We start from the raw sequence: 18839 nt of genomic DNA, 5'->3' as shown, positions 1-18839 counted from the left end.
AGAGACAGAGAGAAACATCGATATGAGACACATTGATTTGTTGCCTCCTATACGCACCTTGACCAGGGCTAGGGAACCTGCAACCAAGGTATGTGCCCTGAACCAGAATCGAACCCGGGACCCTTTAGTCTGAGGGCTGACACTCTATCCATTGAGCCAAACTGGCTAGGGCGATAGTATGCTTTTTAAAACAATAACTCTTAGAAGTGAATGCTTATATTGCCTGGGACTGGTCCCAGGTAAAACTATAAACTAGGCCAAGTGTGTTTTTCAGATTTCATAATTACATTTCAGCACTACCCCCAAAAGCCCTATGTAAAACTGCCCCAGAAAAACTGACAAAAGGGTGAGAACATTGGAGTTTATAGAGAATGAACTGAAAAGATGTTATCAAGAATCACACATCCCATAAAGCTTTTAAAGACAGATTTATTTATATATAAGTGCATGAAATAGAATACAGAAACTTTATTAAAATACTGTATATTACAAATTTTTAATCCAATAAATTCTGTGTTATGACATTTAAGTGCTGGATTCACTTTTAACAGTTGTTTTGTGTGTATCAGTAGAATCACCCTGTATGTTACAAAGAGGAGAAACAAACATGGACCTCAGAAATGGTCCTGTGATTAAACAGTGGATGATATTAATTGTGCATCTGTTTTTTAAAGCCAGGAATTGGAACCTAGATCTCGTCTTTGTAGACCAACTGTCTATAACCAAAAAGAATTTGCATATGTTTATTGCTGCCCTTTGAAGAAAATGAGCGGTAAAAATAATTTAAAACAAAAATCAACATCGCTAAGGCTAACCTGATGCTTACCACAGTTAAAATAATTAAAATTCACCGCAAAATTTGTGTTCTCCAAGAAATTATGCTATATATACAATGAGATTTGTACATGAATTGGGAAATTAAAAAATTGCTTATAGAAAATTAAAAATCAATAGTATACAATATTTACAGACTGTTAGGTATTATACATAAACATAGTTTTTTTAAAATAATCCTTCAAAATTAAGCTGTATTATGTAAACATGCAGTACATATACTCATACAGTGTAGTTTATAGTCTTAACAGAAGGGGAAATTGTGTTCACATAACATAGGGTACTTCATCAGATATGCCTTTGTTTTTGTGCATTACCCCTCCAGCATTTATTCCTCCTGTCTTTAAGCTTCACAGTACATTAAGTATTTGGATAGCAAAAATAAATCCCTGATGGTAAACATATTTCTAAAGGTTACATAAAATGTCCGCCCTTGTACTACAATATAAAACTAACACTGTTTATACTAGAATCTCTAGTTTACAACAAAATTAAATTTTAAAATACCACTTTTGTCTTGACTACATTTTTCCCCATTTCAAACTTACTTTTTAAAAAAGAGAGACAAATACCACATCATGAAAATGTAATGAAAGTCATCATCTGTCATCGTCAATAGCAAAATAACTGACTTATTAAACCACAGGTGATTCCATTACACTGTCCTTAACGCTGAATCCCCATTAACAGGTGTACCAATCCTGAATCTCACTGGATTCACTTTGAAAAAGCATCTTAATTTCCAAGGCACTGAGACATCATTTAGCCTTAAAAATGGTACTGTGGTTTACTAAACGATTCATCAGTAGTCTGTGAGAGTTAACACAATTTGAAAGAGAGTCTTTTAATACCTATCAGGTAAACTATATTTTTGATCTTTAAATAAATACATTTTAGTTGGTTAACTTCAAGATGAAATCGATTCTCTCATCATAGAATGACTAGAATCAGGAGTTAATACTTTATGGTAGAATCATATGAATTTTACCAAGTTATAAGACTAAAATGAAATATACTGTGGAATTTCATATTGTTCATCTAAATGTGTAGAGCTTGTGTGCGTGTGTGTGTGTGTGTGTGTGTGTAGAACGCTAGAATATACAAAAATTCCTCCATCGTAAATGCATCCAATATCACAAATACTAAGAAAGTGTCAACAATTACACTATCAACTCATCCAATATTCAAAGTAAATCATTCTTATTATTATTCAAACAAGTGCCTCTATTTTTCTTTCTATGGAGAAAACTTTAAAATGTTCCTGCCCAAATATACTTAGTGATGCTGTGCAAATACACTAATTTAAAAACAAAGAAAACTTTTCATCATCAGTAATACTATCAATTTAACATTCATTTATACAAGGCTCTAAAAAATGATGCTTTTTAGAATTTGCCAATATATAACCATTTTGGAGCAAAGGTGTTCTTGTTATGGTAATTATGCATTACAGCTCCTCTTTCTATATATTTATATTACACTGCTTTCCAGTTTTAGTTACATATCTAAATGCATTCCTAAAAGGGGGGCAGTCATGTTACCATTGAAGGAAAATGCATATGGGTGCACTATAGAATCTAAAAAAATATGTTAACGTTTCATGCTCTCTTGACTCTCCTTAGTATCTATTTGTCTCCTTAGTATCTAGCACATTCTCTTCAAAACCAGCACTTCTCATTCTATTAACAAACTGTACATATGTTTAAACCACAACATATGACAGTTGTGTGGAGGGAGGATATTTTTAAGAAATTGCTAAATTGGTTCTCAAATCAAGAAAGGATTATGATAAACAGCTTCAACATATATGCAATGAATGTAAAGAATGTGAAGAGGAGTTCTCTAAACACAGGGGAGGAGGTGGTTACAGTTCACAGTTCAGTTCACTCAGAAATTTGGGTGTTTCCACTAATTTAATAAAGTATTAACTGGTACATCTCCACATTTACTGAAAATACTTTATATATTAAGCACTACTTCCTCTAAAACAAATTCAGATACATTTTTAGATAATTTATTCAGCAACCCCAAAAGCACTGTATTCCTACACTGAACAGAGATCCTTAAGTTAGAAGGGCAAACCTACCAGCACCACACACACACACAAGTAATAATGATTTCAAAGCTTTGTGGAAGTTGTCTCACAGGTAAACAAACCCCACATTCTGGAAACATGCAGGACACATATGCATACAGTGTAGTTTATATTCTTAACACAAGGGGGAATTGTTCACAGAACGTTGAGTATTCATGATATGCCTTTGTTCTGTGTGTCACCCCTCCAATGTGTCTTCCTATCTTTAAACTTCCCTCTGCTACAAAATGCTACCACATGTTTAAAATTTTTCATCATTTTTAACTAAGTAATGTCCTTTTTATCCTGGAGAGTCCCTCTCTAAGACAGGGGTCCTCAAACTTTTTAAACAGGGGGCCAGTTCACTGTCCCTCAGACGGTTGGAGGGCCGGACTATAGTTTTAAAAAAACTATGAACAAATTCCTATGCACACTGCACATATCTTATTTTGAAGTAAAAAAACAAAACGGCAAAAACACCCGCATGTGGCCCTCGGCCGTAGTTTGAGGACGCCTGCTCTAAGATGTTACAAAAAGGAATGACCCTTGAGGGAAATTAAAATCGATCAGTAGTCAATGTTAACCACTGAGAGTCTCACTTTGATTATGAAAAGAAACAGCAATTTACCCCGTTACTCAAGTATTGCCAAACTTCTCTGCAATCTAAGCCTAGTTGAATTTCTTCACCAACTTTCTGCATTCTTCATATCTTAAAAACAAATAACAACTCTTTGAAGAGGTTCCGATTAAGATTTTCTGAGAGAAAAAATTGTAATAGCAAAAGTGAAATAGTTTGAGAAAATACTCGTAGCATCTTGTTACTTCTTGAATTATAAAATGGACATAAATGTAAAATAACACTATTTCTTTTTAAGTAAAAGCAAATAAACAGTAGCTGAAGCACCTTGGTCCATGAAGGAAGGACTTGGTAGACACTCTTTTGTTTCCCTATAGAATTTGCACTGCACTGTGAGGCCAACACCCATGGGGCAGAAGAGGAGACACTTCATCCCGTAAACACATGGTAAGTTGCATGTAGTAGAGATTCAATGAATGTTGGTTGAATGAATTCAAGGAAAGTAGCAGGATAAGGTAAAGGAGTAAATATTGGCTACCTCTACCTTTTTCTATCTTAACCAGTGATAAACACAATGTGTAATTTAATCCTGCTTGCTCTGGCCATTTCTACCACCACCAACCCCTAAAAATGCTCCTAGTTAAGTATCTGCTGATCTTAAAAATAAAGAGGTCAAGAGGAGGTAAAGGAAGCAAGATTGTAATGGTTATTTTAATTTTCCTTTTTAAAAAACATGTAGACAAAATGTGGAAATGAAAGAAAACAAATGTATTTTATAAAACAACATTATTAAATAGCACTGCAAAATGTAATTTAAAAAATTCTACTGACTGACTATCATTTACTGTCGAACATTTACTGCTTTGCCATTCATGACCAAAAAGTCGACAAGCAACAGGCCTGGGTTCACATTTATGTCTCTGGCTTACAGTCTAGTATTCTCATCACTCTGTCACAGTGATGGTAACTCAGTTACTGAAACTCCATTTTGTGGATAAACTGGGAAAATCAGAATTTGGGGTGATGGGGTCGAGAGAAAGACTTGAACTCTCAACTAGAATCAGGAAGCAAAATGTTGTTCTGGTCTTTTTAGGATTTAAAACCATCTTGCTAGCTTTTGGTGAACTCAAGGGCAGGAATCCTATCTTGGTCATCCTTGTACTTCCTATAGAAAATACTCCATACAGCTTTGTACATACATAGTAGGTCCATCAAAAATATTTAAACAATTGAATTAGTTGGTGTGTGTCTGCTTGGGCATGTTAACATGTCAGCCCCACTCTCCTCACCTTAATTAAAGTTCTCTAAAGACTTTTTCCAACAATGTTCTTTGATTTTAAATTATCCTGTTCCTTACATCACAAATACATGATATACAGGGCAGCTCATTTCTTTATTTCTCACTTAAAGCAAAATTAAACCCTTACATTTTTTAGGGGAGTGGAAATACTAAATGCTGCAAACACTTAGTTTGTTACTTAGTACATTGGGTAATAAACTGTAACACTGTTTGGTAAACACTGAGATCTACAGTAAGAATAATTAAATGCAAACACTGAATATAGCCATCATTTAGGACTTTCCTTATTCTAGACAACCCACGGAATCATCCTATGGGCAGATTATTTGTGCCTCCTTCATTTAAAGGTTTTCAGCGTTATTTATAGTATAGATGAGGTCCCCTGACTAAACTCTGGCCTATGGGCATTTCTAACCAGGATGTTAAATAATAACTAGTTTGGGCATATAGGAGTCTCTTCTTTGGGGAACTGATTTCATTGTCAGCAATACTTTACTACACATTAAAAAGAAAGATGTATAAACTGCAGATGCTTTCCTCTGTCCTTCCTGCTTTAATCAAAGAGAGTTTACCGCTAAATCACATACACATTTTAAGGAGGTGTAACGCAAATACATCAATAAGAGCTTTTGTCATATCAAAAACAAGGGTCTCCAGCACTATTAAACCAAGAAAAATATCCCCAAATTAAAAAATCTCAAATGTCCTCAAGCCCATTTAAAAGATCATTCAGCTGAACAAACTCTCCACTAGAGCATGGATGTGTTCCCGGAACAGGAGCTTTCCAGCTAGACTGCGTTCATACATGGCAGCTTTGTGTGGGCGTATATATGATATAGAGGTGTATGTGGATAGATATCATTACAGGTTTCTTGTATCTGTAGGAAAACCACTTTTAAAAAATCTCAACACAGAAATATCTATTAAGACAATTTCATCAATGCACACCATTCAACTATATTTCAAAACATCAAAAGAGTGACAGTTGCACAAAATCCCAATGGAAAGAGCTGAAAACAGCAAAAAACAAAACAAAAATTCCCCTACAAGTTAAGAGTACACACACACACACACACACACACACACACACACACACACACACTTCATAATATAAAGCAACTTGATAATGAGATTAGGACACTCTACAAACTAATTATTAATAATCAAATTATACTTCCATTCTAAGAGTAAAAACGGGAGTTTAAATCTCTTTGGTCCACGCATTCATATATTTATGTACCAAGTTATTTTCCGGTTAATTTTTGATTCTGAACCATATGTTCCATATTACCTCACCATGATAACTTTCTTAAATCACAACATAACCATATGTTAAAAATTTTCATTCTGTACATCTTCAATATGTTATTGGTAATTCCTCTCAAAGAATACAAACACTTTAAATTATTGACAGAATAGCCAAAGTAAAGAAAGAACAATCAATTCAAGACTAACAGAAAAGGAGAAATCAAATTGATTTGGAAAACTTATGCCTAAATTTAATTTGGAAAACATCAAAAATATAAAGAACAAATGAAATTAATTTCAGGGTTATACATATTTAAAATCAATTTTAAGATTTACTTCAAAGATCTCTAAGTGCATTGATGCTAATTGTTGTTTTTTAAAAATATTTCCAAGCCACAGAATTAGAAAATCCCCCAAATTGGCTTTCCTACTGGTAAAAGTAGCTCCCCCTCCCCCACCAACTCCTCACTGTTTTTTTGGTGAAGAAAAAGTGGCCTGTGTAGCAAAGGCCTTCAATTTGAATGCGACCTAATAGAAACCTACTTGTTTCCCAGCCAGGTTCTAAAGCTGTGAGGCTGCAGCACACAGACTGTTTTTCTGCACTGCCCTTCACTTCGCATTCTCTACAATGGCTCTCCTTGGAGTGAGAACAGTTATAATTGTACCTGGTTTTAAAAAATGACAGTAGAAGAGAAGTTCAAGCAGGTTCTGTTTCCCTTACTTCCTGTAGTCTTAAAAACAAGTATATGTTGCAAAAATCTCTTAAAATATTTTATACTAAGGACTTTTTCATTTCTAATAAATGCCATCACATTCTAATAAACTTAAATAACAGCATAAATCAAGAACTGAACAACTAAAATGAATCACTCAAATGTATTTCAGTACTGTTTTAATATACTGAGAAGGACTGCCAGATTTACTAAATTCCTCCATTTTTATTTAGTGAAATTTTGTTACCACATATCCAAAGTAAGATAGTTTATTAATCTTCCTAGATAACTTACTGTTACTTATCTACAAATGAGGCTTTTTGTTTTCACAGCCTAATTTAGGCCACTCTTTAAATATAGATAATACTCCAGAATTAAAGACTGCTTACACTTTGTCAAAAATCAAGACATAGGCAACAAGTCATAGAACCCCACTGAGGAACAGTTGTGAAGATGTTTTCTCCATGAGACACAGGGCAAAACTTTCTTTAGGGGGCAAAGAATGCAACATGCACTTCAGACTTGTTTTCTAACAAAATTTATAAGAAAAATTCCAAATAATATTTTTATGACACAAACTACAATCAATGTGTGTTACCCATAAAGTTTTTTAATTCATATCAATAGAACATTTATGTATGAGGGAAACTACTGAAAGTATTATTTATGTGCATGAAAAGGATGCACCCTATAGATCTACTTTGAGTCCTTAAAAGAGTTTAGCTAGTTTTCCATTAATATTATTTTCCACATAAATTAAATAACAATAATGCCTAACCATATTAAAGCCCTAAATCCCAGAAAAGTTCAACATTAAAAATAAAATAATTTATCTCCTAGTAAACAATTCGGTATTCGGCACTCACACAGGATTTAGAGTTACAAAGTCTCACTACGTGACCTGAATTCATGTCAAACATGTTCACAGCACTTGTCTCATCTACATCTACACTTGCAAACTGTCACATGACCAATTTATAAAAAAAGAAGAGAGTTTGGCACATATATCAATTCTTCAAAATGTCCCTGTAACTTAAACACAACACTGTTAAAAACAATGATTCAACACCAATGTTAACCTGATTGGCAGCTAAACAAGGTGCCTTTTCTTGTAGCTTCTCATAGTGTAATTCGCCTTGCCTGGGATGGAGGCACGTAAGGTGCAGTGCGGTAGTGCAATCACTTGAACACCAGAGGGCAATCTTTCCACACAGCTCTAGGCCTTATGCTCGGACCTGCTCCTTCCAGGATTCCTGTATAATTTAATTCCCACTTGCTAACAATGCCATTTTCAGAGAATCTGTACATCTGTTTCCTTATGTAAGGTCAGACATTTCCACAGAAACCTCAAAGTGTGGCGAGGATCCTTGAAAAGGAGATGATCAATGTCAGTACAGTCTGTCCTACGCCCCACACCAGGGCTTCCAAAGGGGCCATGTTCTTCCCTGCTACTCGGTAAATGCCTGCTACTGCTGCACCTGGATGAGACAGGAGGGAGAGAAACAAAAGGCCACATTCATTCATTTTAGAGCACACTGCATGGCTTTAACTTAAGATGTCTTTTCATTTAATCAAAACTGAGTTAGTCATTGATCATTCTCATTTTATAAATTTTCTATGAAGGAATTTCCATGTGATTGGTAAAAGTTACACTTTATCATACCACATTTACCCACTTAACTTAAAAACAGGCTTTTCTATTCAACACAAAATACATATTTATGCTACATGTTGCTTCACACAAAATATGTTCATAAAAATAAATAACTCATTATTGTACATAATCTCTCATCTGGGCATTGAACTGGCCATAATTCATCAGCATTTTATAAATATAGATAATAATACATTGATAATTATAAATGATAATACAAAACTACACAATTTAATGTAAATTCTAAATTATTCAATTTAATATTAATCATTTTATTTCAGTAAGTAAGTTAATTCTTAAATGTCATCAAATATCAGGATATTTGATGATTTCATTTTATAATCTAGCATATAAAATTGCTTATTAAGGTTATTTGGAGACCACTATGGTGATATCTAATAAAAACAGAAGATGAACTTGACGTTTCAGAAAATATTTTTAGATAATGTGCACTTCCAAGAATGAGAGAATCACCATTACAAGAAGCCTCAGACCCATCTGATTCAACACTTGACCTTATTAACACAGCATATATAATAATGTATCTAAGTGGATAATTTTAAAAGCACATTTGGAAATCATAAAGTAAGAAATATTTAAATTATAGAATGCCATCTAATAGATTGAGATGGCTTTGAAACTATTTTTCTACAAAAAGCTGTCTACCTATCCTAGAATGGTCAAATATATAGAAACTAGAGGCCCAGTGCACGGAATTCATGCACGGGGGGCAGGGGGTGTCCCTCAAACTAGCCTGCACCCTCTCCAATCTGGGACCCCTCGAGGGATGCTCGACTGCCCGTTTAGGCCCGATCCCAGTAGGATCGGGCCTAAACAGGAAGTCGGACATCCCTCTCACAATCCAAAACTGCTGGCTCCCAACTACTCGCCTGCCTGCCTTCCTGATAGCCCCTAACGGCTTCTGCCTGCCAGCCTGATCACCCCCTAACCACTCCCCTGCCAGCCTGATTGATGCCTAACTGCTCCCCTGCCAGCCTGATTGCCCCTAACTGCCCTCCCCTGTAGGCCTGGGTCCCCCCAAACTGCCCTTCCCTGCAGGCCCGGTCGCCCCCAACTGCCTTCCCCTACAGGCTTGATCGCCCCAAACTGCCTTCCCTTGCAGGCCTGGTCCCTCCCAAATGCTGGACATCTTGTGGCGGCCACCTTGTGTCCACATGGGGGCAACCATCTTTGACCACATGGGGGCAGCCATCGTATGTGTTGGAGTGACAGTCAATTTGCATATTACTTTTTTATTAGATAGGATAGAGGCCTGGTGCATGGGTGGGGGCTGGCTGGTTTGCCCTGAAGGGTGTCCAGGATCAGGGTGGGGGTTCCCTTGGGGTGTGGGGCGGCCTAGGTGAGGGGCCTGTGGTGGTTTGCAAGCTGGCCATGCCCCCCAGCGACCCAAGTGGAAGCCCTGGTATCTGGGATTTATTTATCTTCTATAATTGAAACTTTGTAGCCTTGAGCAAAGGCCAGGGCAGGCCAGGAAGCTTGGCTTCCTCCATCGCCGGGGGCAACCCAAGCCTCCTGCTCTCTCCAGCTCCGTGGCCTCTGCCATTTTTGTTGGGATTTATTTATCTTCTATAATTGAAACTTTGTAGCCTTGAGCGGAGGCCAGGGCTGGCCAGAGCAGACGGGAAGCTTGGCTTCTTCCATTGCCGGGGAAACCCAAGCCTCCTGCTCGCTCCGTGGCCGCAGCCATCTTGGTTGGGTTAATTTGCATACTTGCTCCTGATTTGCTGGTGGGCGTGGCTTGTGGGCATAGTGGAGGTATGGTCAATTTGCATATTTCTCTTTTATCAGTATAGATAAGAACAGAGATAAATTATTTGAGGACACCAAATTTATAATTACTTGACAGAAAATTCTATTCAGAAGAAAAATATAAATCTATATGAATTGACAAAGAAAAAACTTAAAACATACAATTTATACAATAAAGATAGATAAAACATAAAACAATATATATATATATTCTTTACTAGTACATATATATATATATATATATATATATACTAGGGGCCTGATGCACGAAATTCGTGCAAGAGTAGGCCTTCATTCCCCCAGCTGCCGGCACCAGCTTTACTCTGGCACCCGGGACCTGGACTGGCTTCCCTCCAGCCACCGGCAGGCACCCAGAACCTGGGCTTCCTTTCGGCCCGGCTTAATCCAGAAGGACATCTGGTTTAATTAGCATATTACTCTTTTATTATTATAGATGCATGTAGGCACACATGTACATATATATATGCATACATGCATGCATGTAATGTAGAAGCAAAAATCTGGGGGATACATAATCAAACTGAAAATAGGATTACATTTGAGAAGAGCACTGGTTTACGAATGCTACTCAAAAGAGACCCCTAACTCATCCATTACATTTTAAGTTTAACATGATGAAAACAGTTATATGCCATATATACATAAGTTCCCTTTATCTACAGTTTCACTTGCTGTGGTTTCAGCTACTGCATACACACTCATCTGTATGTATGTACTAGTAAAAAAATATATATTGTTTTATGTTTTCTCTTTCTTTGTTGTGATCAACTGTGGTCTGAAAATATTAAATGGAAAATTCCAGAAATAAACAATTCATAGGTTAAACTGCATGCCCATTTGAGTAGTGTGATGAGATCTGCTGTTCTGCCCAGACGTGGAAATCTCCCTTGTCTAGCATCTCTACACTGCTGGTGCTCTCTGGGCATCAGCCACTTAAGTAGCCTTCTCAGTTATCAGATCCACTGTCGTAGTATCATGATGCTTGTGTCCAATTCACCCTTATTTTACTTAATTATGGCCCCAAAGCACAGCGACTGCTTCTGTGAACATCCTTGCATGTAACACCTGGCACACACATATAATCACTAGTTTCTCTAGAAAATGCCAAATTATTTTCCAAAGTAGTTGTGCCAATTTACATATATTCCAGTTACGAATCCATATACTTATCTTCTGTCTTTTAAAATTTTGTCAACCTGGTGGGTGAGAAGTGTTATCTCTGTGATTAATTTGCATTTTCCTGATGTGACTGATATTGTTTTCACATTACTTGCAATTAAAGTTTCTACATCTATAAAATGCTTGTCAAATCTTTTGTCTATTTTGCAACTGGGTCGTCTTTTTCTTATTTAATTAAGAGGGTTTGGATATTAATCTTACATATTTATATATGATCACAAATATTCTTCCCCAATTTGTGCTTTAGTTTTCATTCACTTTAAGATGTATTTTGTTGAACAATAGTCAGCTGAAAAATTACAAACATTATGAACATTATAATGTGAAATATGAGGCTAAGCTATGTGAGAATGAAGAAAACAGAAGTGGAATAGGGTGCTTGGAATAAGTGATACGTGTTAGGCACTTCCAATATGATCAATGGCAGAAGGAATGAATTGGGAATAAGACAGGATCCCAAAAGTATTAGTGAAGACTGGTGGGGAAAGCAATATGGCTGAGTTGGTGTCAATATACAGCAACACGACGTGCCTGCAGGGGTGTACCAAGGAAAGGGATTTGATTTCCTCCTCATATTTCCTAAGAGAAAGCAAATATAAAGGTTAAGGCAAATTTAGTTTTACTAGTGTGTTGATTCTATCACTGTTGTAGTTAGATCAGGGATTTGGCAAACTATACTCTGCAGGTCAAATCTGACCCACCACTGTATTTGTATAGCATGAAAGCTAAAGATGATTTCTATACTTTTAAACAGTTGAAAAAAATCAAAGAAAGAATACTATTCATGATCAATGAATATTGTATAAAATTCAAATTTTAGGCATCCATAAATAATGTTTTATTGGCACACAGCCATATTTCCTTCTGATACTGAGCTATCTTTGCATACCTAGGATAACATGCATAAGGTAAAGAGCCTGCACTTTTCTGTTCTTGTGTAGTCTTTACCTTGCTTAGCAGCAAGATTACTTTGCCTTGGTAAATAAGCTGTGCCCCCAGCTTTTACTCTTTCCATTTTCTGCAATAATTTGGATAAAATAGGAACTTACTGTTTCTTGGAAGTTTGGGAGATATGTGTAAACCCATTTGGGCCTGGAGTTCTTTGGGGAGAGGAGTATTTAATATTTCAATGGTTTAAAAGTACTTATTGTCCAATTCATATTTTCTCTTTCTTCTTATGCTAATTTTGATATTTATATTTAGAAATATATAGCTGTAACAAAACTATGTTATTTTAATAATTCTTTACCCTATCTGTATTATTGGATCTGTGGTTGTTTTTTCTATTAAAAAAATATGTTTTTACTGATTTTAGAGAGAGAGGAAGGGACTGAGATAGAGGTAGAAACATTGATGAGAGAGAAACATTATTGATTGGCTGCCTCCTATATGCCCCCACTGGGAATCAAACCCAAACCTGGGAATGTGCCCTGGCTAGGAATTGAACCTTGACATCTTGGTTCCTGGGTCAAAGTTCAACCACTGACCCACACCAGCTGGGCTATTTTTTTCTAGTTTGTTTTATATTTTACTTTTCTGCCTTAACTCATTTTTAATTAGATTTCTAGTAATCTATTTATCTTATTAACTTTGCAAAGAATCAGTGTTTTTGTTTTATAATCTTTTATAATTTCAACATACAAAACTTAGCAGCATTTCTCTACACCAATAAAACTAAACAATGTAGTCAAAAGAGATACCAGGCATGATAACCACAGCATAATGAGGTTAGGAAATAACTTAATCAAAATATATACCCTTCCTATGGAGAAAAACATTTTAAACCTCTAACAAAAGATAGAAGTTTATCTGAATAAATAAAGATATATTAATGTTCTTAGATGGATTAATTTAATATGCCAATTCTTTTCATATTAACCTCTACATTCAATTAAATCCCAATTAAAATCATAGTTATATTTTTTTAGGGACTCAGTAGATATTTTTAAAAATTTACATGAAAGAATCAATACCCATGAATAGCAATGTTAACCCTGAGTAAAACAAAAAAAAAGGAGAGGGACCTAGCCCTATCAGATATTGAGAAATACAGGCATACCTCATAGATATTGTGGGTTTGGTTCCAGACCACTGCAATAAAGTGTGTATTGCAATAAAGCAGGTCATAACCTTTTTGCTGGTGGAGGGTTTGCCTTCAGTTTGTAAAATAATGCAACATCTGTGAAACATAATAACGTGAAGCACAATAAAGTGAGGTTTGCCTGTACCACAAAATCATAGGGATATAAAATGTGGCCTTGCTGCAAGAACAGATAAAAAGACTAACAAATCAGAACAGAGGTTCAGAGACATATCCATGTACCTTGAGGGCATAATACACAAAAAAAGAGATACTACAAATCAATGAGGAGCTGTATACTTTAGTGGCTAGTGTGGTAAAAATTGCCTTCCTCCTCTGGGAGGAAGAAAAGGCACCTAGAATCCTATCTAACACCAAATACAAAGGTAGACTTTAGACCAAGGGGCAAATTATGACCTGAATGCCAGATGCCTGAAAAGAAGAGACGTTCTAATTCATTTAATAATCAGAGAAAAGCAAATTAACCAACAATGAGATGTCACTTTATACCTTGCTAAAATTAGACAGATATGTGTATACTGCCAAATGATGGTATTACATAGTAACCCAGTTTCTTTCAATATTGGTATTAACTATCTATACTAACTAAAATGGAAAAAAAATCACTCTATTCTAGAAATAAAATCTAAGAAGCAGTAAAATATGAGAGATATGTATCAACCAGTGGCCCGGTGCATGGATTCATGCACATTGAAAGGAAATTAATTAAAAGAAAGATTCGTGCGGTAATTGCATTACTGCAAAAAATTACATGTCAAATAGTATATATAATATAGTATTATAAAATTCAAATACAAAATATTTTAATATGTATTGTGCATGCACAAGTCAACGTTTGTTTTTAAATTGCCAGTACATGTCATATGTACCAGCCAGTTGGTCGGTTTGGATGGACGTATGCTCAGTCACTTAGCCTTTTATATATATATAGAATATTCAGTATCTTGTTCAATATAGATATCCAAGACTCGTTTGCTGCACTGAATATAAAGCTGAGAGTGCTCCGACACTCACAAATCACATTAGGAAAATTTAGTTAAATATTCACATTAATTAGTTTTCTTAATTCAAGTGTTTGCAGGTCAGAAAATGAGCCAGAATAAATTTAAATGTTTTCTTACTAACAATTGTTTACTTGAAATTGTTTCAGACTTATATTTTTGAAGATTTTAACATATAACATTGCAGTTTCTAAAATCATTGGCTTGTTATATTCTTGACTGAAGTAAAAGTAGGCAATAAATGTATACAGGTATATACCACTGAGATAAATGAAAGTAGAATGGCATTTCTTTAAACATTTATGCCAATAAGCACACACACACATCCTATGACACCTGAACAAGCTGTTCCTTCTCTCTCCTCATTTGCTGTTTCATAATTCCCACGAGGGCACATCAGAAACACTGGAATCCCTTTCATGCCTCTTTGCATGCCACCAAAGTGAATAGTAATTAATTGGAGGTTTTCCCTCTGCCATAGTCCTAACATTAACTCTTTCTTTTCCAACCCACTGCCACTCTAGCTAAGATCCACCCTCAAGTTCAAATTTTAGTTATTGCCTCTTAATTCCTCTCCCTTCCCTTTCTTTCTCTTTTCTTGCCCATCCTTTCTTTCTTCCTTTCCTCTGCCCTTTTTCACTCACTACATCCGTTCATCCATCCATCCAACCAACCAGCATCTTGTTAGTATCTATTATGTTCCAGGTAGTGTTTTATTGGGGATACAGCAGTGAAGAAGACAGACAAGGTCCCCACTCTTTCAGAGTTTTCTCTTGGTTCCTCATATATCTATCCTAATATATAAAAACCCAGGGTCCATAACGACCGACCAAAGGCTCGACCGAACACCGGAAGTCAGTCTTGCAACCCAGCACTGACTGCTGAGGGGGCTGCAGATCAGGCCCAGAGAGGCAGGGTCTGATCCGCAGCCTCTGTGGCAGCTGTTGATCAGCCATTGCCTCGCTCTTTCTCTCCGGATTTCACCAGCAGCCGTGCCTCTATTTCTCTCTGGGCCTCCGCGGGGGCTGCTGATCAGCCCCGCCTCTCTGGTCAGACCTGGAAGCAGGCCTAGAGACACTGACTGGCATATAAACTGACCAATCAGAACCAAATCTTGGTGAACTGTGAGGAGCCAATGACTGCCTAGGAGGCGGAGCTTTTGACACTGACTGGCATAGAAACTGACCAATCAGAACCAAATCTGGGTGAACTGTGAGGAGCCAATAGCTGCCTAGGAGGCAGAGCTTTTGACGCTGACTGGCATAGAAACCAACCAATCAGAACCAAATTGGCCAGCAGGGGAGGGCAGTTGGGGGCAAGATCAGGCTGGCAGAGGAGGGCAGTTAGGGGTGGCCAGGCAGGCAGAGATAGTTGGGGGCAAGATCAGGCTGGCAGGGGAGAGCAGTTTGGGGCGAGATCAGGCCGGCAGGGGAGGGCAGTTAGGAGTGATCAGGCAGGCAGTCAGAGGCAGTTAGGGGCGATCAGGCAGGCAGGCAGGTGAGCAGTTAGGAGCCAGTGGTCCCAGATTGCGAGAGGGATGTCCAACTGCCGGTTTAGGCCCGATCCCTGTGGGGAGTCCCCGATTGGAGAGGGTGCAAGCTGGGCTGAGGGAACCCCCCCCCTCTGTGCACGAATTTCATGCACTGGGCCACTAGTCCTATATAATAAAGAGATAATATGCAAATTAACCCTCAAGCCCTCACAAGATGGCTGCCTATGACCAGGCCAGCAGGCGAGTTAGTGAGGGACGACCAAATGACTGAACAAGCAGGCTGCGTGGGGCGACCAGGCCGGCAGGGGGGTTAGTGAAGGACAACCAAACGACTGAACAAGCAGGCTACGTGGGGCGACCAGGCCGGCGGGGGGTTAGTGAGAGATGACCAAACAACTGAACAGCAGGCTGCATGGGGCGACCAGGCTGGCGGGGGGGCAGTTGGGAGCGATCAGGCTGGCAGGGGGGCAGTTGGGGGCAACCAGGTTGGCAGGGGGGGGCAGTAAGAGGCGACCAGCCCAGCAGGAGGGCAGTTAGGGGCGACCAGGCTGGTGGGGGGGGGGTGCAGTTGGGGGCAACCAGGCTGGCAGGGGGGCAGTGAGGAGTGACTAGGCCAGTGGGGGGGACAGTTGGGGGTGACCAGGCTGGCAGTGGGGGGCAGTTAGGGGCAATCAGGCTGGCAGAGGGGGCTCTAAGGGGTGACCAGGCCAGCAGGGGGGGCAGTAAGAAGTGACAAGGCTGGCAGGAGGGGGGGGCAGTTAGGTGCGACCAAGCCAGCAGGGAGGGGGCAGTTGGGGGCAACCTGGCCGGCAGCAGGGGGAAGTTAGGGGCAACCAGGCCGGCAGGCAGGTGAGCAATTAGGAGCCAGCGGTCCAGGATTGTGAGAGGGATGTCCAATAGCTGTCGGACATCCCCCGAGGGGTCCCGTATTGGAGAGGGTGCAGGCTGGGCTGAGGGGACCCCGCCCCCCATGCACGAATTTCATGCACCGGGCCTCTAGTATATATATAAAAGGCTAAGTGTCTGTCTGCCCAACCGGTAGCTATGACTTGCACTGACCACCAGTGGGCAGATGCTCAACACAGGAGCTGCCATGAGGCGCACTGGCCATTTAAAAATAAACAGCCACCACAGACGTGGTGCCGACAAACCAACACTCGGTTTCCCCCAAGCGTGATACAGGCCCCACCACCACCCCAGAGCACCACCCCACCAAATTGCAGCCAACGCTGCCAAGACCCCATGGTGCAAAATGCGACCCACAGCCCAGCCCAGAAACGGTCGCTGTGGGTGCCAGGTAATGACATCACGTAGCAAAGCCCAGCTTCCTCTCCCTAGCAACTAGCATTCTTGGAGTTTCTTCTTCAGCCCAGGAACATGACTTCCTTTATAGCCAGGTGCAAATATTTTACACTTTAACCGAATGTTTGTGGAGCATTTTCACATGCCTCATCTCATTTGATCCTCACAGAAGTCCGAGAGTAGGTAGATAGGAGACTTGGTAGAATTCTATTTTCTTTTCATTAGCAAGTCGTGAATAGTGTTATTAAAATATTTCTTCTAATTAATTTCCTTTCAATGTGCATGAATCCGTGAACTGGGACACTAGTATTCTATATTTAGCTATAAGACACATTTTCCCATTGAACTGCTTTGCCCCTTGCCAACTCTACTCACAAATATCTGTTTGTTTTCCACATACTGCAGCACTTTATGGCTGGCCTTCCAAGATCCTCTAGGATTTGTCTCCATTCTATCTTTCAAGCTGAATCTACTTCTTCACTATGCACATCCTATACTTCAGCTAAACCTGAGCATGTGCTTTAAACCTTACCTATGGCAAAATGGATGAGGCACCTTATGATAAAGTTACTGGTTGAATACAGCAACAACAAAAACCTAATATAAGATAACATAAAAAATAAATAGTAAATGAAGGAAGGAAAAAATAGGCTACTCACCACTTCTCACAACTATTTTATGATTGTCTTAGTGCCACAGGACATACCCAGAGACATGGGAGAGGGCTTTTCTCTTGAGGCAGCATATGCCAATCACTCTGGGAAAAGGTAAGTGTGGGACATTAAAGGAGAGGCCTTAGCGCTACAGAAGAAAAGGACCTCCTCTTATTTCTGGGGCTAAGAACCAACCAGAAAGGAAAAAGTCCTTTGTGGAGAGTCTCAAAACAGATAGAGTAGGAGCAGTGAGCTGCCCCAGACATTTGGAAGTACCATATTTTCCAGCGTATAAGACGACTGGGCGTATAAGATTTTCCTGGGTTAAAAAGTCGTCTTATACCCGGAAAATATGGTACATAGATTTTCCTGGTGATTCAGATTTTATGTAGCTAGAATAAAGAGGATTACCGTATTTTCTGGCGTATAAGACGACTTTTTAACCCAGGGAAATCTTATACGCCCAGTCGTCTTATACGCTGGAAAATACGGTAGACGAGAAGCAAAGGGCAATGTAAGCCTCTATTACTCAGTGGCACTGACAATCAACAATAGCATAGAAAAGCAGCCGGTTTCTGGCAGGACCACATTAAGGAAGTCACTGTGGCACCCTCCAGTCTGAACAAGATGCATCGAAGTTCTGGCTCAACTAGCACAACAGAAACCAGAACTCTTTGAACCTAAGGCTAGAGTTGGAGCCTAAGGACAGTGTTAACAGAAAGGGCCAGCCATGGTTGGGTGGTTCAGCTGGTTAGAGAGTCGTCCTGTACACTGAAAAGTCTCGAGTTCCATTCCTGGTCAGGGCACATACCCAGGTTTCGGGTTCAATCTCCTGGTCAGGGTGTGTACAGGAGGCAATCAATCAATGTTTCTCGGGTACATTGATGTTTCTTTCTTTCTCTCTCTCCTCTCTCTCTCTC

General features: G+C 38.9%; 1 protein-coding gene across 2 annotated transcripts in view; it reads right to left on the bottom strand.

The window, feature by feature from the left end:
- Window positions 1-386: 386 nt before the first annotated feature.
- The window catches only part of TMEM170B (transmembrane protein 170B), a 39105-nt gene continuing 20652 nt past the window's right edge, over window positions 387-18839 (bottom strand). Inside the window, exon 2 of one of the 2 annotated variants that reach the window (XM_079776586.1) lies at window positions 387-8224. In XM_079776586.1, the coding sequence (XP_079632712.1) occupies window positions 8094-8224 (131 nt within the window). In that variant the 3' untranslated portion in view covers window positions 387-8093. The remainder of the gene's footprint in view (window positions 8225-18839) is intronic. The other variant, XM_079776585.1, reaches the window with a different exon arrangement.

Source organism: Cnephaeus nilssonii (genome assembly GCF_951640355.1).
Source record: "Cnephaeus nilssonii genome assembly, chromosome: 7".
In the NCBI taxonomy this organism is placed as follows: domain Eukaryota; kingdom Metazoa; phylum Chordata; class Mammalia; order Chiroptera; family Vespertilionidae; genus Cnephaeus; species Cnephaeus nilssonii.
The sequence above is the reverse complement of the archived record's forward strand: the minus strand, read 5'-3'. Positions and strand labels throughout refer to the sequence as shown.